The sequence below is a fragment of the Vespa velutina genome, chromosome 13, assembly GCF_912470025.1.
Source record: "Vespa velutina chromosome 13, iVesVel2.1, whole genome shotgun sequence".
NCBI classification, from domain to species: Eukaryota; Metazoa; Arthropoda; class Insecta; order Hymenoptera; family Vespidae; genus Vespa; species Vespa velutina.
The window spans coordinates 605,767-632,088 of NC_062200.1; the positions used below are offsets into that span (position 1 = coordinate 605,767).

General features: G+C 35.7%; 2 protein-coding genes across 9 annotated transcripts in view; one reads left to right on the top strand and one right to left on the bottom strand.

Moving 5' to 3' along the window:
• Nucleotides 1–12,078, bottom strand: part of LOC124953902 (thiamine transporter 2-like) — a 22,949-nt gene extending 10,871 nt beyond the window's left edge. Inside the window, exon 1 of the mRNA XM_047505945.1 lies at nucleotides 9,437–12,078. The gene's annotated coding sequence lies outside the window, so the exon portion shown is untranslated. The remainder of the gene's footprint in view (nucleotides 1–9,436) is intronic.
• LOC124953910 (low density lipoprotein receptor adapter protein 1-like) overlaps nucleotides 2,054–26,322 on the top strand; it is an 84,169-nt gene continuing 59,900 nt past the window's right edge. For 7 of the 8 annotated variants that reach the window (XM_047505971.1, XM_047505972.1, XM_047505968.1 and 4 more), the window contains exon 1: nucleotides 20,882–22,004. In XM_047505971.1, coding sequence (XP_047361927.1) covers nucleotides 21,959–22,004 — 46 coding nt within the window. In that variant the 5' untranslated portion in view covers nucleotides 20,882–21,958. Of the gene's footprint in view, nucleotides 2,357–20,881; nucleotides 22,005–26,322 lie in introns of those variants that run through there. The other variant, XM_047505975.1, reaches the window with a different exon arrangement.

The window sequence follows — 26,322 nt, forward strand, 5'->3', positions numbered from 1 at the left end:
TCCGGGATATGAGCTCTCGCGAATTTTGGTTCTTCGTTAAGTTATATTCAAATTTTCTCAGTTTGAGTTTTAATGAAATCCGTAAGGATGAAGGTAACCGGGCCAACGGCTACGTTCCTCGACGATGGCTTTCCCTTTGGCCACGAAATAATAGTTGGTTTAACCAAAAGCGGCTTAAGCTTCTCTCTTTATCTTTCTCTCTTCACGGTCGATGATATTCTTGCATCTCGTCGAGAAAGACCACGAATTTTAATTGAGAATCATAAGGGAAGTTTGAGCGTTACTTCACTGCGGAGTAATTCAATCAAGTTTATCTATAGATATGAGAAAAAGAAACGAGAGCATCGATTCCATTATATAGATCGAAGATGTCTCATTTATTATTAATTATCGTTAATCGTTCCTTATCGGGTCTTCCTTGAATTGTCTTTTTTCTTTTTTTCTTATATCATTACAACGTTTGAATTTTACATTCTTCCGGAAGTCTCAAAGTTCAAAGTTCATGACCCACGTGTTGAAGGAACTTTGAACCTAGTATAATAACGCGCTTGACTAATTTCATTCGGAAGCAGAGTGGATACTTGGCACGATTATACGACAAGAATTTAATACTATAATGGAAATAGATTGTTCTAAATAGAAGCTGCCACTTGTACTCAGAAGCGTATATTATATTATGCCGACTACTGTCTACTATTTACTATTTCGGGATAGAAACGACGATGAATGAGCGTATTTTTCGAGTAAAGAAATAATAAGAAGAAAGAAAAAGAAGAAAAAAAGAAGAAAAAAAAAAAAAAGAAAAACAGAGAGAACGAACCGACTGATGGCTGATATTTGATATTTAATATGTATGTATATCGTGTTTTATTCATATCGTTCATTAACATGTAGAAACGGGCAGGAAATAGGTGACCAACGAATAAAGGAATGAACGTTGCACTTTGTATGAGATCAAATTCAACGAGAAAATAAATTTATGTAAATTTTGTTTGAAGATCATTGTTACTATGGTTCATCGTTCTTGAATGAGCTTCTTTATGAGAACCTATATCGTCGTAGACGTCTTCTTATTCGTTTGAAAGCGCCAGCTCCAACTCGTTCTACCAACTTCCGCTCGACGACTTAATTAAGTTTTCCCGCCAATTATACCCATCCTCTGTTAGACGATTGCTTTCATTGGCTCTCTTTAATCTTTTTCCTATTTCCTTTCCAACTTTTTGGATTACCTCCTATCATCTTATCTTGACGCTGCTAACTAAAAAATCGTAAAAATTCTTCTTTTTTACATTTATGACTTAATTTACATTACTCCCTTTTCACGCGTAAACTTGTATCTCTCCTTTATTTTTCTTTAATTTTCGTTAATGAAAAAAAGCTTCACGAATAAACAAAGAAGATATTTAGTAGATCTTATTTCTACAGGACTATCTATTATTCGTGAACCTTTCTTATATAGTTCATAGGAACGACCGTTTTATCTTGACTCTTACAATGAATTACAAAGATAAGAAATAACTCCAAGTCACATTTTTATTAGTATACGATCTTATGGAAAGGAAAAAAAGAATTATTTACGGTTTTATCAATATGAAGACAACAAATGCGGCTACGAATTTGCGAATACGAACATTAACAATTAAATTTAAAATTTAAATTTTACCAAAAAAATTCTAACAATCTCATAGATACATATATCTTTTTTTAATCTGGACTACGGTAGTTACCTCACGTTTTGGTTCTCATTGATCAATGGTATCTCGTCCATCACATTGATCCTCTGTTCACAATCAGTGTCAGTAAGCAAATGGTGACGGACAACAACTCTAAGTGCGTATGCAGTGTTACGAGCTCTGAATAGATGTTGAATAAAGGCATCGATACTAGTTGTAGAGTAGTGGTAGGAGTGGTGGTGGTAGTGATAGTAATAGTAAATGAAAACGCAGTGTAATGCTTACGGAATAGTAAATTCTGTTCGAGTAGAAGCCGCGCACGTTTACGCATACACGCGTAAGCACATATGTTACATACATAAGTTGAGAGTAAAGTACGAGTACGCGAAAGGAGAAGGAATCGACACTTCGGCCTCGCTCGTTCTTGGACGAGGACGTATTTCCTCGCGTCTTTATTTGCGATTGTACGGTTATCGCGAGCAAACGATTCTCAAAGTCGTTTTATCGTCGTTTGACAGGTGATCGATCGTGTGAAAAAAAAAATATTTCGTACGCTTTTTCGGAAAAAGGCGCTCTCTCTCTTTCTCTCTCTCTCTCTCTCTCTCTTTTTCTCTCTATCTCTCTCATTTTGCCGATAGAAATGCCTTTCTTCAAGAAGCTTCGGAGATTCTCCAGGCATAAAAGTAAGTCGATAACTAACAAACAATAAGAAAATATTATTTTTGTTTCTATTATATTTTATATATTAAGTATATGCGTAAGATGACCCAAGTAAAACGTTAAACAAGTATTCTAAATTTATTTATAATTAGTCTTGTTTAATATTAACGAAAAATAATCGATGAGAACACTTTGTAACGCTTCGTTTGGTTCATTCTGTAATAAATAGTTTATACGTAATTGAATACTACCCCCGTTAAAGTTTTTAAAGAGAAAAGCTTCGTCGACGATTTTTGATTGCATTACCTCGTGTTCTTTTTAACGCGATTTCGAGTTACTCAACCGACAGAGTTCCCTGGAGTACGAATCAGCATTTCACCGCAACTCGTTTCTTCGTAGTATTTTCGAGCGACGAACATGTCCCGAGGTGATAATCCTTGATAATTTCTCCAAAGAGAGAACGTCTCGAATGGACAGCAAATTTTTTAACGAACTAGCATTTTTAAAAAAAAAAGTTTTTTTAATAAAAAGAAACATATACTACGTACTACACACACACACACGCACACGCACGCACAGTCAATCACACACACACACACACACACACACACACACACGCACACATATATATATATATATATATATGTAGAAACGAAGCGTCTCGTTTCCAAATTTATTCTCTCTTTTGCTTTGAAGCGCGTACGATCGATCACAGCTTTTTGTTTTGAAATCGTCCCATACTAGTACTTTGTAAACAATAGTGTTCGAGATATTTCACGCGCATAGGTATTTGTATATATATATAGGAGCATTTATATATACATATACAAATACCTCTATAGACTATATCATCTATGGAAATTTTTATGTACAACGACATATCGTCCAGTCATTCTCAATTTTATATGCGGTCTAGCTCGTATTCTTACCTAATAGAATTCTTTTTTCATCCATATTATTTACTAGCTAATCCTTTTTACTTAATTACACATTTATCGATTCTCTCTCCTGCGTATAATTTCTTTTCACTCGATATGCTCAGAGGAATAATTTCTCCACGTGATTTCACCGATTATTCGGCGCCGACCTTTTCAGCATGCAATTCTTTAAAGCCTGTAATTTTCGTCCCAACGCATAGTTTTACATAATTCCACGTAGGAGTGGCATTACCCTTTCCCCTTTACTCATGTATATCTATCCATCCGTAAGTAGAATAACATCAGCCACTTAAATCGTTATCGATTAAATCTCTCTCTCTCTCTCTCTCTCTTTCTCTCTTTCTTTATTTTATTTCAAGATTTCGTTTAATTGAAATTACGAAATTTTGTTCGTGCAACATCAAAGGGTTTAATTTTAGCGTAGAAGAGATAGAAATATTATTTTCTTCCTCCTAAAAATGTTATCATTCGCAAATGAAAGTTAAAAGAAAATGTGAATATGTATTCGCGTAAAGAATTTTGAGAAAATTTCTTTATGAGAACGGAGAATCATTCTCCTCTTATCTCTCTCAATCGTATACTATTACGAAAGTAGTCTCTATGAGAAGGTTTTAAATCTACCGAACTAACGGACATATTTCGAATTTCTCATCTGCTGCGTGTGTATCGAGATTCAAAAGGAATGCTTTTTTTTTATTGTTTTTTTCTAGCTTTTCTTGACCTCCACCTCTTCTTTCTCTCTCTCTCTCTCTCTCTCTCTATTTCTTCTCACAAACGCCGGAAAAGATGGATTTACCGACGCGATCGTGGAGCTTCTTCGGTATCGTTAACCTTTTATTTCAGATCGTTGAGGCGTAGTTTGCTTGAAATAAAGCGTCTGGAAGCAGACTCTTCGAATGCCGTGAAATTTATATATATGTACTATTTTCTTTTCCTTTCCCTCTCTCTTTTTCTTTCTCTATTTCTTTGAGAGAAAAAGAGCTTTCCGAGTCTTTTTGAAAGCAGCCATCTCTTGGGCTCTTTCTATCTCTTTGCAACCACTAGCTTTCGATGCACCATTTTCGAACATTTTATCTCCTTCCCTAGTTCTCTTTCTCTCTCTTTTTCTCCCTTTCCGTTTTTCACGATAAAGTCAGGTAATACCCCAGAGTCGAGTAATGAGTTCCATTCCTTTTACTCCGTAAGCGTTGCGCGTTGCTTGCGTTTGCTCTCGGAAAAGACCGAATGATCCACGGATTGCTATTTGAGGCTAACAGACTTAAGATAGATAAATATTTATTTCTTCTTATGCATCCATGGCAACGTTTACGTAAAATAAAGTAAAGTAGAGAAAGATATGGAAACTAACGAACAAGTATAATTAAATATCTTTCGATTGGATGATATTCTATGTAACAAAGTTAGCTCGATATAAGCTAAACGAAGAACTGTTACTAAAATGATATTTAAATGAAATAGAAATGAAATAATACTCGAATGTAATATATAAGAGGGATATTTTTTAACTAGAATGTAAAGAATGTAAAGAAGGAAAATGATGATTGTAGAAATTTGCATGTGTTTCGACAATAAGAAATCTATACGATTGTTATCGTTAACAACATTATGCAACTAACTTCTACATTTCGAGTTTCCAGAATAGCTCTCTGATCTTTGCTCAGCTTATTTCTTTCTCGTTGAAACCCAAGGCGTAGATATCGCGATCCACTGACATAGTTTCTTTTTTTAGTCTTGGTGTCAAGTTCAGTTCATAATGTTATTCATTTGAAAATCGCACTGTTTTACGTCATGCGCTAGATTTTATTTCAACCAACAGTTTTATTTTATCTTTGCCTTTATGATGTAGCATGTATTTGTTAAAATGATTTCTATATAATATGTATATAGAAATCATATAAAAAAGGAATAAAGAAACGATTAAGTTATTAAAGAGGAGCAAAATCTCTCTCTCTCTCTCTCTCTTTCTCTTTTTTTGATAATCTGTTGGAGAATGTTCGAACGAATTTTTCTCGCGATATCGTGGCCGTTCGACGTGTGTCCATGATCGACGCCAGAGAAAATTAATACGTACATGGCGAGACGAGGTCGTCAAAAGAGAGAAAAAGATGAGGGAGAAGAGAAGAGGAAAGAGACTTTCGGTCGTGCTGAAGTATTACACGCAGGAACAAAAGAGGTAGTACGATGATGGCGACGGAGAAAAATTGGAATATTGTTCGGTGGCTTCTGCGTTCGTTGAATTTAATTTAACGTTGAGACGTTTCTTCCACAGTCGAGTCGAAAAATGCATGAACGCCGACGGTGTGTGTTCCGGTCTTCGGAGACGAAGAGAAAGAAATTGGATCGACGTGCAACGATCGTTTTTCTCATAGTTCTTCGTCGAACGAATAGCTTCAAGTTGGATGAAGGAAAAACTAAGAGAACAAAAAAAAAGATAAACGAGGAAAATATTTGCCTTCGGTAACTTGGTAAATTTATCGTAAACGAGGGAAATGAATTTTTTTCAAAATAACTTAGAAAAGGCCAGAATGTGATCGAAGTTTCTTTCCTTTTCTTTTCTTTTTTCTTTTCTTTTCAAGTAATTTTCCAATGTATTCTTCCTTTTTCTTTTCTTTTCCTATTACTTCTTGTCCTTTTGCGATCGTACAACACGAGAGCCACGCAGAGCGCATTTTCCATGCAGACGGAAAATCAATTTCATGCGCATACGGAATATTTTATGAACGCGCTTCTGGATGAGCCTTCTACCACCTCGCTTCGATATCGTATATCAAGGCGAAATGGTATTCGAGTTGAAACACGTCCAGAAAAGTGAATAAGCCGAGTCTTTGTAATTCGTTCTTCGTTTACACTTATGTACATACGCAAATGTATCGTATTGTTTATTATGCGATCATATCGTATTATCATTTTTTTTTTTTTTTTTTTTTTTAAGAGACTCGTAACAGTCGACGTTTTTCTTTCTCTCCTCTCTCTTCTTTTTATATTATTCCCTAGCGATTATCATCGCTGGCTTTCCATACGGAAACATTTTCATCCGAAAACAGATCGGGAAAAAAAAGGAACTGAGAATGAAGAAAGCTTCTTTGTCCCTCTCTTTTTCGCCAAATAAAATCCCAGAAGCTCCCATAGGATTACGTATCCCGGATCTTTTGCACTCTCCTTGTCTCGTCGTCTTCTTCCCGTTATTTCTGAATTGCCACAGTTGCTGTTGCTACCTCTAGGCGCGTCGTTCTACTCGCGTTGAGATACGGCTCGGTAAGTTTTCCACGTCGTCGCAGAAAATTGTTGCTCCTCCGTTCAGTAGCTTATTTCCCCGGGAATATTGCGTTCCTGTTTTCTCTCTCTCTCTCTCTCTCTCTACTATGTGTCTTCCTTTCTCTTTTAAAGAAGCCTTTCTTGTCGAAAAGACGAAAAACCTTGCTTCCATAAGTGATCGATGAATACCTTTCTCTACTCCCTCTGTTCGTTGTCGCGACGTAGAAGAAAAAGGGTAGCCTCGAAGGTCGGTACCATTCTCTCTCTGATCAACTCTACTCAACTCTATCCACAGAGAAAATAAAGGACTTGCTTCCTGCGATTTCGTGGTCAGAATATTAAAAAAGTGGAAGGATGGTTGAGCAAAGTCTTTAGACCGATCTCTCATATAAAACGCACGTGCTAACCTATTCTCTTCTTTTTATTTATTTTTTATTATTTATTTATACGATACTGTTGTTCGAAACTCGAAACATTTTATTACTTTGGCGATTTGAAAGCTACCGAAATTTTAGCGGGTAAAAAGATAATTCCATTTCCATATTTATCCTCTTTTACTTTTTCTTTCTTTCTTTTCATTAGATACGACGATTTTCGTAGTCGTTTCCGAGAGGCTAGTATATTTCATGGAAATCAGCTTTGTGTATCTAAATCCTATGGGAAAATGCAACGGTCGTTTATCTCTTATAGAAGAAATATCATGTTTTGGCTCACGATGTATAAAACGGGGCATAGGGAGAAAGAAAGAAGAGAAGGAGAGATATTCTACATCGCAATCGCGCTTCACACTTGCTTTACATTTTTCTCGTCGACTTATCCGCGGAACGCGGAAATAACGCGATATTTCCCGTATAGAGAGATACACGCTTGTTGGATTTGTTGTCTGCCTTGTGATTCGTCCGCTCGGAATAAAATGATACGATCGCTGGATCGTATCGTTTCGTATACACAGATATTTTTTACGTAAAACCGACAAAAACTCTGACCGTAAACGATAACGATAACGATAGTAATAATTATTTAATGAAAAAACGAGTGAGTGCCTAGCGGCGAGCCGGATCGTAAAATCTAACGTAGAATTCAATGTATTTATTTCCAATGAATTCGATCGTTAACGTATATCGCCAAGCGTTTCATCGAACATATCGCGATATATTCAAATTAGTGAACAGCTCGCGGCAATTTTTCTTCACTCGTCGGAAAAAAAAAAACATTTTCAAATTTATTCCAAAGTAAGAATTTACTTGTACCAACTCAAGAAGTAGGCAAAAAAGAAATAAAAAAAAAGGAAATGGCATTCCTCGTTAAGTTAGTTCTCTGTGCTTTTCGAAGAAATTACTCGATTTCCGCGAGAGATGTTGGGTTTTTCTTTCTCCTTTACGTTTTTTCTTTTTTATTTTATTTTTTTCCTACTCCTTCAACCTTCCTCCTTTTTCCTCGCAAGCGAAAAAGCGTTTCCACAGTCCTTCCGCTAGATTTATGACTACTTCGTGGCTTTCGAGAGCGCCCGCATTTCCAGCTTCTCGTAACTAGAAGGAAACAAAAGGTGGACCTGCCATTTTCTTTTCCACTCTCTTTTAATTTGATCTTTACGACCGTTAATCCTTTTGCTATTATTTTCGATATTTCCTCCTAAGATATTTACATTAATTTGTTTTCCTATCGGTATTACTATTGGATTACACCCGATGTCTTATTACAAAGTTTCAACAATAGAAAAAAAGGGAAAATAAAAGAAAACTAAATGTTATGGGGGAAAAAAATATTAAAGAGTAAAATAATTCATCGACAGCAAAAAATATTTGAGCTCCTCGGAAAAAGTCGATCGAGAGATCGATTCGTGAAAGGTAACGCGATTGGAAAGTCAGATCGATCGTCATCTATCATTTTTGCTGTACTTCCGAGAGATCGAAGAAGGAAATGCCGCGTATGGAGAGTCGATTCTTACATCAGCCGACCTATAGTCGCGTTCGGCCCAATTATCCCTTCTCTCTTTTTTCTCTTTCCCTCCCCCTCTTTCTCGTTCTCTCTCTCTCTCTCTCTCTCTCTCTCTCTCTCTCTCTCTGCCTTGTCTTTTCTCCTTCGCAAGAGCAGGATAATCGGCCTTCCCCGGCCAGACAGGACGACTCGTTATACTTACACACTTTCAACCCTGAATTCTTTCGCGTGCCTTTCCATCGCGAGAGACTGCAAACGGACTTGCATCAGCCGGCCAACAGTCTCTGGGCTCCTCTCGATCACCTGCATCGTCGACAAGCTAACGGTCGTAAATGTTTTTCTCTTCTCTCCGTTCTTACGATCGCCGTGTCTCATTTATTATGTCTCGATATTTTTCTACCTTTCACGTTGTCTAAAGATATTAGATAGGTATATGATGTATGTTTTCGTCTGTGGCTTCATTTTTCTCTTCGTTTGAAAAGAATTTTTTCCTTCCATAGAGAATTTCCGTACCATATTTTTAAAGTGACAATTTCAAGGGGACTAAGGGAAAAATGCAAACGTAAAGTCTAGAGATATTATCGTAGCGCGTGTCTGCGTGAGGCGAAGTTGAGGTCGAGTAGAAGCGACTGACAATGAGAGAGAAAGTATCGAGATGCGTCAGACGGTGTAATGACCCTTCCATGGTTCGATCACTTTATTCACGGTAATCGCCTTTTACGAGAAGGGAAAATGTATATTGTTTTTTCTATTTTGAACCTATACGTCTTCCGTAATATATTATATACATATATATATATATATATATATATATATATATATATATATATAATATATTATATCTATATAAATCATATTTTTTCTTAGTAAAACAAAGAATTCATTCTTTTTTTTTTTCGAAAGATAGTAGCATCAATAGTATCATGTCGTCGTCTATCTCAAGTCTTGAAAGCACGAGCGCGTACTATTTACCTGCTCTTGCAACCGGCTGGCCACGAAGTATCACGCGCTCTAATGGAAGGATGCACTTTGTGGTTCAAAGCTCGCAGACTACGACGATGAGAATGATGCTTCTTTTTCTTTTTACCGTCGTACACTAACAGGCCCCTTGAAAAGTCGAGGTTGGTGCGACTGGATCAAGGCCAGCCGAAACTCTCGAGTGTGACTAAAAGAAAGAGATAAAGAGAAAAGGAGTAGAAAGAGTAGAAGGAAAGAGGAAGGATGAGAAAAGGGAGACGGTGCTTGGAGAAAAAGAAGAAAGGCAAAGGAGAAATTCGATGGGATTTTAAATGATGTGCGTATGCGTGTGTATGTGTGGAAGAGAAAGAGAGAGAGAGAGAGAGAGAGAGAGAGAGAGAGAGACAGAGAGGAAGAAGAAAGAGTGGTATGTGAGACAAAACCACAGAGGAAACGAAGAGGAGAGCTCGGTCACGAGAGACTCGTGGTGGGTCCCTTCTCACTCTTTCTCTCTTCGATTTTCAACCACTTATACGCGCCTTTGCAGAGAACCGGAGCAAGTCTCGTACACACCGGCTGATGCAAGTCTCGTCGAGACTTTCGTCTCGAACGGTTAACTCCACTCCACGCTTCTTCTTCTTCTTCAAGTTCTCTTCCTCTTTTCGGTCCTTCACCCTCCAGCCATACCGTAGAGATATCGGCTCTCTCCTTTCCACAGACTCAACGAACAGCTCACCGACAAGACGTCGGCACCTCCTTGAATTACGAGCTGCATTTCCGTCGTACAAAAGCAACATCCTCTTCATCGATGTCCTTTTCGTTGTCGTCGAGCAGAGGAAAGTTCTAAGAAGTTACTGTGTTGTTCCTTTAACCAATTCGATCGCTGCTTTAAACCCTTCGCAAGAGTTCAAAGTTTAGAAAATTCTCAGCCGATGGGATGATAACGCGATTACTCGACCAATTTGAATTGTATCTTCTTGCCTGTCGATAATCCGCCATTCTCTTAATAAGTATATTATTTTCTACGTTCGACAATTTGTATTTTATTTGAAACAAACCGATCTATTCTCTCCTCTCATGCGAAACTCTTTTATCTGGCTTCAATAACTTTTTTTTATTCGAAAAAAATATATGTATCATATTCTGAACTAGATGAAAGTAGTAAATTCTACGACTATTCAGTCAGATCCAACTCCGTACAGTAGTCAGAACCGTAATATCTTTCTAAAGACACGAAAAAGCTGAGAATACTCTACGTGATTCTATTACATCATTACCCATCGATCGAAAAACGAAAAATGAGAGTGCGTTACATGCGAGGATCTGTTCTAATGAAGTTGTAACAAATGTTGATATAAGGTATCTTCAAATGGTTCACGTTCTTGAGTTTACGCGTTTGCATGCGACGTTCACGTACAAACTCGATCGAAATCCGTCCGTCTGTTATAACTTTGTCGAGATCGAGATCTAACTTTGACAATATTATTCGAGAAGAAATACTACTTCTCCCTAGTTCGGTATAAGTTTCGAGAAAATTCCTTTGGTACCAAAAGGAAAGTGGAAATATGATCGATATACATATATATTTTTTTATAGAGGTATTAATCGCTTTTTAAATTAAAAAATAAAAATACTCAAACGATTTCCCTTGCCCTTTTCAAACGTTTTCTAAGAAGAGTGAGCACGAGTAAGAGTTCCTTCCGTGGACCTTTTCACGATCTTCTTCCATGTTCTATATTCGCACGACAAAAATTCGTTTTAGCGTGAAATAGGAGAGAGTCGGAGAATCTCGAGTAACTCGATGACGGTGAATCGGAGAAAACGAACTGAGCGATGAGAAATATTGAGTTCAAAAGGATTCTTTTTATCAATTTCGCTTTTGCAAGTTTAATACTTGTGAAATTTATATATGTATATTCGCGAATATTCTCTCCGTCTCTCTATATATTTCACTTTTTCAACGAACGATTGGCAATTTCTCGCGAAGCGCGCGCGTAAAATTGATTCGACGAGCCGTTCGACGGCCGCAATCGACGGCGGCATCGTCGACGAACTCTAAAGTCAATCGCACGCTTAACGAGAGCATAATGGCTCTCGATGATCGAGCGTTGGGCTCTCGTTTTCACCCCTAAGGCGTTCTTTTACCACGGTGCCGTCTATCCATGGGTTTAGAGGGCCGGGATCCGATAAATTACCATCGACTTCTTCAACGATGCTAAGCTACCCGTTGAATAATAAACGACGAAGGAGATAAAAGAATGGCGAGATTCTTCATCGATGTCTTCGTCTATTCTTCTTAAAGATATTCAAACGACACCGTAATAATTATCTATAATAAACGGTTTTCTTAGTGTCTTTAATGCCAATCATTCTCTTGTTCACGACAGAGAAAGTCAAGGAAATAAAGGTAGATAAGTAAGGAAATTCCTTAGACAATTTCTTTTTTCCTACTTCATTTTCTTTTTCTTCTTTCATAATTGCATCAACGATAATTGCATCAAATTATACTGGACGCTTGGCTCTTTACGTTGTTTGCATATTTTTTCACGGTCTTTCGTATATTCAGCTTGAAAGTCGAAGCAAGAGAGAGGCCGATGAAGTTGCAAGTCCCGTTAAATCGAATCAGACTGTTCCCCCTTCTTTCCTCTCACTCTCTCTCTCTCTCTCTCTCTCTCTCTCTCTCTCTCTCCTTCTCTCTCCCTGCCCCCCCCTCTCTCTCTCTCTTTCTCTCCCTCTCTCAGAGATCGCTAACTTCTACGAGATTATCCGTCCAAGTTCGACTTTACTAGTAAGTTTACGGAAGGGCATCTCCCCATGAAATTAGGTGGTAAAGCTTTCTACTCACGGTAGTCTCTCACAGCAAAGGAAAACGCCGTCTACATATCAATTTCTTTACAAAGCTTCACAACGGAGATCCTAGTCGAGAGTAGCTGGAAAAAAGTAGAGAAGAGTAGAGAAGAGTGGGAAAGGTGGCTAGGAGGAGACGATATTTTGTTTTAACTCCCTCTCTAAGTATTCTAATAACGTGTGTTATCTTGAAAAACGAGTCACGGTGATATAGTGCCTTTTCGCAAAGTTTGCTTTTGCTACCGTGAAACTACTGGCAGAAAGATAAGTTTCATTTTACGAAGAGAAACTATCACGAAGAAGATTATTTGAAATAATTCGATTTTTCATTTTTAGCTCTTCAGTAAGAAATTTGATAATGTTATTTAATTTAACTGTTTAAGTATGATTAGTAATGTGTCTAAATGTACTTAGAAAAAAAAAAATAATTTAGAAAAGCATCGAAATATGCAGCTATTAGCCCGGTAGTACTTGCGTTACATTATTTAGATTTCGATAGATCGCAAGTAATACCGACCCAGATCTCACCACGTGGAGGTTGCTGCATGTGGAGATCCACGGGCTAAAATAACATATTAATTAATCGCGTTTGATGAATCTTCTATCAACCCGATCATAGTTGATCGAGGGTTCATAAACCGCGATCTTATCCTAATCTACCCGTGGAGAAAAAGCGTGGATTTTTTTTATTCGTCTTAAAGATATCTTTCTAAAATTCTATCAATATTCTCTCAACCATTATCCTGATATTATTAATGGATATAATTTTTATGTATAATTTGTACATACTGGGAATATATAAAAGCATATGTATTTTATAATCGTTATTATCTCATATTTATAATTAATACAACATATTTTGTTATTGATAAATCTGAAGTTGGATATTTAAAAGTTAAATAAAGTAATATAATTCAAGAAAATATTAAAAAAATATTGTGTTAATTTATAAATAAATGCCGTTTTACAACTGACGACATTCATTCATGAATTAATCCAATATATATCCACGCTTTTTAAACTATCTTAATTACTAAGTGGCGGATAATTAACAGATCTGCCGAAAATGGCAGATCTATTAATGATTTACATTTTTTAATTTGGTCTTACAAATGAGTTAATCATAGAACTGGAACTTTTGATAAAAGAGATATTCACTTTTTCTTTAATATTGTCTTAAATAAGTCTTAAAAATAAATTAACTTAAAAAGTAAAACTGTTATAATAATACCATTACTTATAAAATGAAATATTTCTTATTATTAAATGCTTATAATTAATAATAACGCTATTTATTACTATCGTTAAGGCTATTTATTACTATTGATAACTAAATAATAGCCATTAATAATTATGCCATCGTATTGTTTAAAGGTTTTAAAAATAGATATCACCCATAAAGCATTATATTAATTAGCTTTTGTGATCAAATAAAATTCTAACAATTTGATAACACCATTTAATTCTTTCATATTCTCAATATCATTATCGGTATCGTGAAGAAAAAATGACCGAACTTCTCTCTTGCATTGAAGAGACTAGTGCGGAAGTGGGTCTCCAACTGAATAGAGCCAAAATGTTCTCTACTAGTAATTAACCGAGCACATACATTACTTCAAAACTTGAACATTATTCAAGATATGCAGATTAAAACCAAAGTCACTTATCTAGGAGCCCGCATTGAGATTTGAGAGGACTGCGAAGAAGAAGTAAAAAAAAAAGTCTGATCATGACAAAATTGAGAATGATACTTATTAGAATCTGAAAAAAATTATAAAATCTTTAAAGCATCAGAGAAAAAACTAGTGGAAATGTTAGTTTTCTCTCATCGCCACGTATCGATCGGAAACCTGGACATCCCAATGTGTCATGTCGCAAAAGAATTTTAACATTCGAAAAGACCTGAAAAATTAAAAATACTGCATATACAACAAATCATGGAAACAAACAGAATATAACTGAAAAAATACGTAATTTCATTCTGTGTGCCTGCCGATATTATTAATATAAGAATCCAACAATTGAGATTGTAAATCTAACACAAACCTAAATTCATTAATAAACACCTTCAAAATCTTTAATACATCTCACTTATGTTTAAAATTATATTTGTTACAGTAATATTAAAATTATATTTTTTATAGAATTATGAATAATTATATTAAATATTTTATGTTTGCCTTCAGAAATGCATATATATATATATATATATGACAATTAAAACAGCAACCATTGGAGGCGCTCTAATCGAAAATAGCTGATGTTAATAAATCCAACGATGATCATCTGTAACAAAAAGAAAACATATTAATCATACAATCATCATACAAATAATAACATGAAATATAGCACATATATATTTGTTCTGCCAATCTGAAGATGCACTTTTCGATTTAATTCCCTATCTATTTTTATCAAATCCCTATATTTCGCGTTACAATAGAATAAAATTTAAACGCATGACCGATTCTACGTTACAACGTATAATGCTTAATCAATCATGAAAAGTTTCAAATATTATCAGAACTGATAAAAATAAAATATATAGGAATTATATTATAAGTTACTTCTTTACCGCGTTATTTATACGAAAATTACAAATAATATTCCATCAGAGTTAAAAATTGTAAAAGAGTAATTACTGTAATATTAACGATAGTTAATTATTTTAAAAAATTTAATAATCCACGAATCTAAATATTTTTGACACTAACTAAGTATTTGTGCATCTGGTGAACGATTCAGGCACGAACTTTATGTACTTTAATGGAGATGGAATGGTCAATCATCTCCATCTGCAATAACTACTACTACTGACGAGCAAGATAATAATATGATTAAATATAAAATAATAAGACCACGAGCAGATTTTCAAAGATTACAACTAACTGTGTACCTTTGAAAAAGATAACTCGTAGTCGATAGTTGCCCTCTTGAGCCACAGTTTGTGGGGGCCTCTTCGGCATATAGCCTCTTCTTTGCTTCGTGCCCTAACCACTGCTGTAGGGCATTCCCTAAGTCCATCGTACGCAATTATTAATGAGGAAAAAAAATAAATAAAAAAATAAAAATAAAAACACTTATTATATATTTCACGAACTATCCTAGCTTGTGGACGATCAATGGATCGAAAAAGTCCATCAATCGTGCGCATCTACACAAACACATTTAATCGAATGCCACAGCAGATATTAAATCTAATCGATGAACCTATTATTAACATTTTGCATTTTTAGAATTAACAAGTATCGAACAAAAGTAGAAAATCTATGATATATCTTATGATTATCTGATCATTTTTACTTTGCATTTTTACTATATATTTACTTTAATAAACATGTATATCAAATTATAATATATTTTAGAAACCACGAAAATGCAAACTGTTATAATACTTAATATTAAGTATCGAACATGTTAAAAAATTTTTGCTAATTCGAAAGAAATGAATTTTTAAACAAACGCAAAATATTTTTAACTGTTCCATACTGATATATATCGCTATACAGAGCGTCAGCAAAATAAAGAGGAAAACAAACATGCTGAGTAATTCTAAAATTTGCTGAAACTTTGTATAATATCCGGAGACGAAACTTTTCACTCCCAAGTGGAAATTATATTCTACGTCTTATCCGGTCCTACCTACTTAAAATTAAACAAACATTCGCACAGAAAAAGGTATGCTATCTGCCTGCCTATGATCTATATTTAAAAAACATAGCAAAACATTCGTTCCAACACACACACACACACACAGACACTCCACGATTCTCTCACATACCGCCAGGGTGCAAAAGCCTACACTAGAGAGTATGCCCCGGGGCACCTCCGACACCCTAGCTCAACCACGTTTCTCTAACTTACATACTAAGGTGGGTACGTACCAATTGCTGTAATCGACCGTCAAGGCTAATGATTATTGCGTAAATGACTAAAGCAAAAAATACTAGTACATACTAGTATATATACATACTAATAATATACGAGTATTTCCACATGATATATGGTAACTCTACCGTGCAAAACGATATAAATAATAATATATTAATATAGCAATATTCGTATTTATTTTCAAGTTATCGCGAAACGATGTACAAAGCACCACCTAACACGTACACACAGGCGCAAAATACATCGTGCGCAATCACTAACGCAATGACAGCCGCCAATAAGGGAAGACTTAAAACTAAACCCATATTAACTGTTTCTCCACCCATACGAGTAACACCTGGGCTCACGCATAGATGAGAACGCAGAAAAAATGGGGGGAGGGAGAAACGGGAATTAGTTCATTAGAAGCTGAAAATCCTGATCTAAAAATTGATTAACTTATTTTAGGGCCTACGGACTATGACTCTACAAGTCTCTTTATTTTTTTTTATTAACAATGGCTCTACTAGACTTTTTTCTTTTAAAAGCAATCATTCTATTGTGACTTTTTTTTATCAATGAAATTGATTGAACATTTAATTAATTTTTCATGCAATTATAATCAAAAAACCTCGGACGATTCCTTTCAACAAGTGACTATTCTAATTAAAAGACAAGATCATGATCCATCACTTGTTTCTCAGAATCTATCCGTCGCGTTTGTCTTCTTGCTCATTTGTTGATACACATAGATAACGATATATCGCAATAGTTTGCAATTAAATAGACTAAGTACGGTGCAATGCATGTAACGCAGACCACACATGCCTTTTCAACGAAATCGGATAAATGAATCCCGTAATATCGCGAACAAACAGGAAGAAAGCAAGTGCTAATTAATTGCACTGTTAATTAAACAAGTTGAACCGATGAAACAAGAAGACCCTATCCTGAGCTAATAAAAATAAGCATGCACAAAAAACAATCAATGGAAAATAAAATATGTATAAAAAAAAAAAAAATAATCTATTCGTGAGTAATTTCAAAAGAGAAATTATTCACGTGCTCGTCAATAATTTATTTAAAAAATTACAACCAGTTACTCGTGCCGATTCGGACCTTTCGTCCTCGACATGATTGAGCACTGGAGGGACTTAAAATTTGTTCACTCACTACTTAAGAAGTTCTGCGATGGCTCCAAAACACTCGTTCGCGATGTAGTATAAAATTGAGGGAGATTGATCCGTATGAGGTTGAAAATCAGATAGATTGATCCGAGGTCGAACATGAACTAGGTTAACGTCCTTGTAGATTGATAAGGCAGGATTATAATGATAATCTTAAAAAGAACTGAAAAGAAATTTTTATGGAATTTATTATAATGAAAAACATTTTTTGAATTATTACCTATGAAATTTGTGAGCTTACTTACCAATAGTTTTCTACAGAAAAAGTCTTATTTCTCATTCATCTTCAATGATGCATTGACTCTAATTCACGAACAATTTCTTTTAAAATAAAAATACAACTTTAGACGGACAAATCCTAACACTATGATTACTTTGCTCGTAATCGACTGAAATACACTTGTCTTTAATAGAATCCGGAATCGCGATCAAATTTCAACAAACGAACAGTACTTTTAATTTTTATTTATACGATACAACACTCGATTCGTTATCACTCGCACGTTTTCAATGACGATCTGAAAAAGAAAAAAAGACAAAGTTATCATAGAATCATTTTTAAAAATATAATTTTTTCTTCTTTCTTTTTTCATTATTAAAGAAATATTTAAAAAAGAAATTTACTTACTAGATTCTTTGTTGATCCTTTATACGATGAGCATCCTGCTCCAAAATGATGAATAATGCACTAATACTGACTCTACTTCGCGAATTTCTATTGAATCTAATTTAAATTTTATCAATGAATAACAAATATGAAAGTATTACGAGCGAACACTGATCCTAAGACCACCTTGCACGTGATCAGAAAAAATTTAGAAAACTCGAGAATAACTGAAACATACAAAAAATTATACATCAAATAAATATCATATTTATAAAGGACATTTCCTGCAAATCATCTCTGAAGGTAACATATTACGGATGTATATTATTCTAAAAGATTATTTATAATAAATATGTTAAATGTAATGTACCAAATTATGGATTCGTTGACTTGATAGTGCTTGCTTTGTATCTTGAGATACAAATTCAAGCAATATTAATTTCTTAATCTTACCACTCGGAGATAATATTTTTAAATCAAACAATAAAAAGTAAATTCGATGACGAGTAATCTGAAAAGTATACAAATTCATACAATATATGCTATGTAACAATAAATTTTCTATAATATCGAATAAACGATGAAATGTTAAATAGTAAAATATATAATGGAAAGAAAATTAATCGATCTTTCCGCAGATCCTTACTACGTATATTTAGAAGATAGAAACTACGTATATTTAAACTACGTATATTTAGAAGATAGAAACTACGTATATTTAAACTACGTAATGAAGATCTCTTTCCTACCATTGAATACTCAATTGTTCTTTTTTTATTTTTTTGTTATTCTCGGCTAAAGAATTTCCTGGAAATTTTCGACCGAAGAATTTCGTGGAAATCCACAGCCGAGAGCTTATTTATTTACATACGATATCTATCTCTCTTTGTTGAGTCTCACTGAATGTCATTAAAAAGAGGTAGACTTACCTAGGCATATTACTAAGAATGGCTATGCTCGTGGAATTCTTGGAAATCTGAAAATTGAAAGATCTTATTAGTATAGGATAAGATTAAAAGTGTGTGTGTGTGTAGGGAATATTTATAGGTACTATGTGTCTTGCGTATATATATATATATATATATATATATATATATATATATATATGGTGTGAGCATATCGAATATAATACAAAATATCGATCGATCACAATTATTAATGTAACATTATTGATCGGAGCATCGTTAAAAAGCAAGAGAAATATCGATATCGTGAAAATAAAGCTAGAAAACTGGAGAAAAAGTGGAACGCTATAGTCTCCTTGGGGATTTTCGAGACGCCGATTTTATTTTCGTAGATATCTTTTAAACGCGATGATACCCCGACTTGCAAACGTGGCCTCTTAAAAATCGCGTATTCAGCTATCGATTGATATATTGGAAGAGGATATACGTTAGAAAAAATATGCTAATTACCTGGAAAAATGCGAAGCTATCGTGTGGACTTGTCAGTGTATCCAAAATGGTAATGAGACTAGTAGCAAGGAAGAAAAGTGGACCCCGTAATTGACAGAACGTCACTTCCGGTACCTACTGAGTCAATGAAAATATTAATTTTTCCGACAATTATTAAAAAATAACATAATACGATATAAAATATAAGAGCATAAAACCCATGAGAAATTTGATTAATTAGAATTACGAATATAGACAATTATTTTTAATTAAATAAAAGTATTTGTTTAAGAGTAGCTGCGTAAGAGGATATCCATATGTCTGTGTACGTATATGTATGTATGTACGCACGTATAAAAATCGAATATAATACGAACTACGATTTATGACGGTTTATTAATGAAAAATGCTTAATTAAAGAATTGTTAAAAAGCGAGAAAAGTATGGATATATAATAGCCCTGCGGAATAAATCAAGAAGCCGATTTTATTTTCTCGAATATTTCTTAAATGCGACGATGATCTGATTGGTGAATAATATATGTTGGAAAAAGCGTTTCAAGAAATCGATATATATCGATATATATATATATATATATATATATATATATATATATATATGGATAGAAAGAGAATGTACATTAGAAAAAAATATGCTAATTTACCTGTAATTGCTGAGACCGATACGTATCTCGTGTTAAAGCCGACACAAACCAACCAATGGTGTTGTTTTTATCGGCAAGACGATAACATTACGCGGCATATGTGCACTAGATCACTTTGGGTAATTACGTTCCAATAAATATATCAATTTCTTTGGCTCTTATTAAAAATTAGCTTTTTGTAATATAAAATCTATAATAGGAAAAAAATTCTGAATAATTTTATTAATCCGAATTATGACGATAGAGTAGGCACAACTATTATTCCTACGAAGGTAATTAAAATATATACGCGCGTAGTTAACACGATACGAACATAGCTCCTTTCTATAGGTCGACTCTCGAGTCAAATAGATGACCAATTAATCGATCGAATAATAAAAAAATTTATCTCTATTTATGGTAAATCCATATACATATATTTCTGTAAATATTCCAAAAGAATAATATTTTATATAATTTTTATCTACAAGTATTCGATAATAAATGATCATTAATTGAAATATTTATTATGAATTCAGTAGTAGTTTTATCAGTCTTTCTCTCGAAAAAGAAAAGGAAGAAGGTGAAACGGTGTAATAATGATATGGAATAATGGTGAGAATAAAGAAAACTATACATTCGAACGCTGATAATCTATAAAAATCCTGAGGAGAAGAATTGGCCTGATAATCTATATAATTCTTTGAATAAAACCTATTTTAACAATGGCAAGGTAAGCTAAAAAATACGTCACGCAAATGCTTGAATTCGTGTTCGACAAAATTTTAGCCCATAGTCACAATCACTACTGATCTATATAAATTATATTATATAAATCGATACAACGATCTATATAATTTCTTGAAAATGTACATCTTTTCAGTGCTAAGACGAACGACGCGAAATTTTCTGTTTGCTCGCCGACACATACACACAGGGATTTCGACACGGCAACGGCAAGCGTTCGTTACATAGACACGATTCCATGCAAATTCAGATATTATTGTACAAACACTCCCGATAACCTAAAAAGGGGACATAGTGTGCCATCTCGAAATTTCGTTAGACTTATCGTCCAAAATTGAAGTCGATAATTCGCAAACGGATTTAGGCGACTAAAACTTTACGATATCGATTTACGTGTACATAGATCCGCGACAGTTGTCTTTCCGCAATTCGCAGAATTTTTATTTCATTTATTCCTGTTTAATACGAGTGATAAAGGGAGTGCATCAGCGTTGCGTCTCTGTCAAGGATCGATTGAGGTACTTTATAAACGTATAATCAGTGATTCTACGATATCACAATGATAAAATTAGTGACAAAATTGAAAAGAATCATTGGAGGTTATGTTCGTATCCGTTGTTTTAGTTGTCGAAGAAAAAACATTTGTTCGCGCGCGTTATTCTCGATCAGAAGCGGGGGAAAAATAATCTTTATCCTTCCGACCGGATTCGGTTCGGATGCGGAACCGGAATCTGGGAAGTGCGAGTGAGATGCGCATGTACGAGTTAGGGGAGCGGAGTAAACCCGATGCGCCGGCGGACGCTCTCACATCGAGGCGGTGCGCCTTCGCGGCAACACGTATTCCACGCGAAACAGCATAACTCTTTTCGACCTTTCATTCCGTTACGAGTTTATTCACGGCTTTTAAGTATGTCACTTTTCTGAGATCTCGAGATTACCACGTAGAAGAGATTTTGTTATCGAATTGCGAACGTTTTTCTCGTCTCGAGTCAGAAGAAGATATAACGTGCGACGAATCGTAACGTAATTAAAACCTATAGAACACGTGTCTCCTTGATCTTCTCGCGAGTGTTTGATTCATTTCGAGAAAATCGTTGAGAATACGAAACGAAGAAACAGAAAAAAAGAAAAGGAAAAAGAAAAAAAGAAAAAAAGAGAAAAAGAAAAAGAAAACAAAAACGAAGAAAAAGGCAAAAAAACTATACGGATTCGTTGAAGATCGGGCTACGTCGGACGGCGAGGATGTCGTTCTTCAGAGGCTTGTGGAAGAGCAGTTCGAAGCATAAGAGTGAGTGAAATATTTTATTTCGTTAAGAATCGAGAACGCGACGTTCGCGATTTCTTGAATTTCATAAAGCTCCCCCCCTCGCTGGTTCTACTGAAAATTCATGACGTCGTTACCGAAGACAAACATTCGAGATTACCAGAAGGAAGGATCCCGTAACTTTCTCGAGACACTTTGCACGAATTTCATGCATCGCGTGCGTGCTTAGATGGGTGGATAGGTAATATTACATATTGTGAGTAGAAATTTTCAACGGGCTCTCATTGAAAATTTTAGATGGAAAAGCGCGACCGAGTTCGCGCTCGCGTAACGAATTCACGCTCTACGTGTGAAAATTGTCGACTTTTTCTACGATAGAATCGTCGTCGTTACCCCGGAAACTTTTTAATGCAATCCCGAGAATACGCTCGACGCGAAACGTTTCTGTCCTTCTACATTGGCGATTTGCAACAGAGTTTTACTTTCACAGCTACGTCGAAACAACCGCGTACAGCCGAGTCGCGATAAGTCTTTCTCTCTTTCGACGGCGAGTAAACGCCTGCGATTTTTACGATGGTAGCAATTTTTCATACCATTCAGAGAAGGAAAAATCTAATTAGAATGTTACTTTTACTTTATTTTAGAGAACAAACTGTCGACTCTTTTCGCAATGAAAACTTTTAGAATTTTATTAAAAGGTTCAGTTATTATTGCGTTATTATGGCAACGATCGACGAAATTACCTAGCCGCTATCGTGAATGTTCAATAAATTATAGGAAATTTATATACCTATCGGGGTGTCGTAACACCTTTTTCACGACGACGAAATATCGGAAAATAATAAGTAAAAGACTAAGAGAAAGAGGAAAAGAAAGAGGAGAGGAGCAGTCGTGACGGCAGTTAACGCGATTATTCGTAATAACCGACCATAATAGAGCCACCTTTAAGGTTATGGTAATGCATATACCAGCTCTCTTGTTATAGACGTAATACGATCCTCTTTCTCCCTCGCGAGAGCGAACCGGCGCTGATTATTGATCGTAAAATCTGCATAATCTTTACAACGCAGAGTCCTCATCTCGTTCTTTGCTAGATAGGTCGTTAAGATTGAATCCCGTAGTGTTGCTCGATATGTGTCGTTAAACGAAAAAGAGAGAAGAGGTCCTTCGTACTTGTCCGTTCAAAGGGAAAACATATAGAGATACGTATGTGCATAGATAAGAAATTGAAATGAGATTTGGGACGACGATAATCGACGATAAGCGAGTTTCGCAGATATTAAAATTTTGACTATTTGCGTTATGGAAAAGAATAGAAAGGGAAACGGACAGATATACGGTTTGGTCATTGTTATGCCTATGGTCTTCAATATTTAAGAAGAGAACAACTCCATGTGGAATATTCACGCGTCGGCAGCTGTATCGCTTAGAAAGACCGGTATTGCGGGATTCCGCGATAATGGCATAGGGAAGATCTCTCCGATGGAACGTATTGTACTATTAAATGTGCCCGTTGGAACGGAGATGTTCCATTCAATTATGAAATGGCAACGGGCATTAAAGCTTGCCGTTCGCCAAACGAGTTGGCAATGGTGGTGCGTTATCGATTTGGATGAAACTGGAATTAGATCATTCTAAACGGAATAGCCTTCTCGTTCAATGCGCGTTTTTTTACGCGTAAAAGGTGATCCAAAAGAGATTCCGATTTGGAATCAATGTCAGAGACATTGTAATTTATAGTTAACGCAGAGATATTTCTTTTAATTATTTCCTATCGCTTAAAGGAACAGCGTAGGTTAATTATTCGTACAAGTAGAATGTAATATTATATACATATATAGAAGCTTTACAGCTCGCACCATGTAATTATATTTCCTGTATAACAGGGTCTCCGGACATCGCGGCTTCGTCGTCGTCGTCTACTGCAAAGTATCTCTCTTTCTCTCTCTCTCTCTCTCTCTCTCTCTCTCTCTCTCTCTCTCTCTCTCTCTCTCTTTCTCTCTGTTCCTCTCTATGGCGCATATCACGGATCAAATTGGAACGTCGGCCTCGTCCGTCGAGTGCCACCATCGTTTCTCGTCGCACTCTCTCCATCGAAAACTAATGCATCCTTAATGTACACCTGTATACCATTACGCGAGCACGCAATCATTCTACTGGAGCAGTGCATACTATTGGCATCGTGATAAATCCTAGTACATTCGATAAAGACAAAAGGGATATCGAATAGGGTAGGAAACGAACGATCGGTGCTTTTCACGAGACATTTACGAAGCATAGGTAGAATTCGTTCGAATCGAACGAAAAGCCATGAACGCGATAGGTGCTTTTGTAGTATCGCGTTACATTCGAGGTATGTGTTCGCTGTGTAGAGAGCTACTCTCCTTTCGTTTCTCGGTCTCTTGTTTATCTCCATTCGGAAAGGGTCAAAGATTAATCCTTCGATAGACATATCTTTACACGCGTATGCTTCTCTGTGTAAGTTCTTTTCACGGAATTAACGTTCATCCTGACATGCGTAAGTCAAAAAACACAACCATGTTGTATCGTATATGGCTTATACAAGAGCTACGGTTTGTTTATTTTTCTCAGCGATCCTAACTACGATTGTCATTACAAATAAACAGTTATCATATAGTTCTCTCTCTCTCTCCCTCTTTAATTTTATTTTAAGACGTATGAAAACATACGTGTACGCTTATTGTTGAAAATGAATCGACAAGTCGGTTTTACAGCGAACGTAAATTTGGTCGTTTTATCGTGAAACGATAACGAAATGTCTCCCCCCACCCTTTCTCTCTCTCTCTCTCTCTCTCTCTCTCTCTCTCTCTCTCTCTCTCTCTGTATCTCTCGTATCGATCTATCTATCTATCTATCTCTATCTATTTCGTATCGTAACGAAGAGCGGAACGCGAAACTGATACCGAAATTTACTCTGAATGCAATTTACCCTCCGACAATGTAGGCACGCTCGAGTAGTGCGCACGTTCGTGTGAGTGTCGAATTCATTTCGGGCCACTTAAAAGACTACGATTGGCAAAGCAAAGCTGCCGGACAAAATTGTAGAGCTCGAGATCACATCTAAAATGATACTAAAGGTCATAGTTTCGCCTTTAGAGATTTTTCGATCGTAACATATCGAAATATTTAGGGCGAGATCGTCTATTGTATGATCCACAAAAAAAATCTTTATATTCGCGGTTTGATCAATAATCTTGTTTGCAATGATAAATTTTTACAAGGCTAGCGAGAAAATTGAAAGAAAGACGAGCGACCTATTAATGCTTTGTCGCAAGCTCGCGAGCTTTGTATACGCGTCGATCAACGCCGTTGTCGTTAATTATTGTTTAATTAACGTTCCCTATGTACCGAAAGAGAAAGAGAATTTAATCGAGGTCGACGGTGTTTTAATTGTGCTCGAGTAATACATACACCCTGGCCCCTTTATGTACGTAAAAGTAAAACGCGAACCTTCCGTGACTGCTTTATGACGGCGAGTAAGAGTCGAGCACTGTGATAATGAAAACGTATGCCCTGTATGTACGTTCTACGTGCCTTTGTAACACGCGTCTCTGACTTATTGCCAAAGGAGGAAAAAACAAGAAGAAGGACCGCATGTGATAAGCACTTTTATTAAAGTCAATAAGTGGTCTGAACGAGTTGTGATTCGTCATTAATAAAACAGACACGAGCGTTTGCTTTATGTTTTCTTTTTCGCTCTTCTGTAGGTTCCTTCTCTCGATTCTTTTTTTTTTTTATCGACTACAATTCGGACCGCTTCTCATTGAAAGTCAATTGGCATAAACGTATCCCTTTTCTTTGTGTACTTTGCGTCGGTCGTTTCAACGAGAACAAAAAATGTGGAGCCTGAGAGGGAGACGGAGAGAGATAGATAGAGAGAGAGAGAGAGAGAGAGAGAGAGAGAGAGAGAAAGAGGGGAGAAATCATGGAATAGAGCAAAACGATAGATCGAACTCAATTTAAATACAAATTAAATGACAGTCTCGTTCCGACGTCTGCTTCCTCATGGCTTCGTCTCTTCAAATTCCCTCTCTCGGTTGAGATTTGAGAACAGAGAGAGAGAGAGAGATTCGATTTGCCCCTAGACTAATTGCTTCCGTGTGATACAAAATTCCTGAACAAGCATTCTCTCCGTAATTGTCATCGCCGTGCACAATTTTTCCTCGATTTTTTCCCTCCGTCCGTCGATACGAAGCAAGTCGTTTACGAAATGTACGATTCGTTCTTTTCTCGTTTATATTTTTCTTAAGAAAGTATGTTTCTTCTATGCCATCAAAGACCTGTACTTTTTTTTTCTCATTTCTTTTTTTTCTCTCCTTTA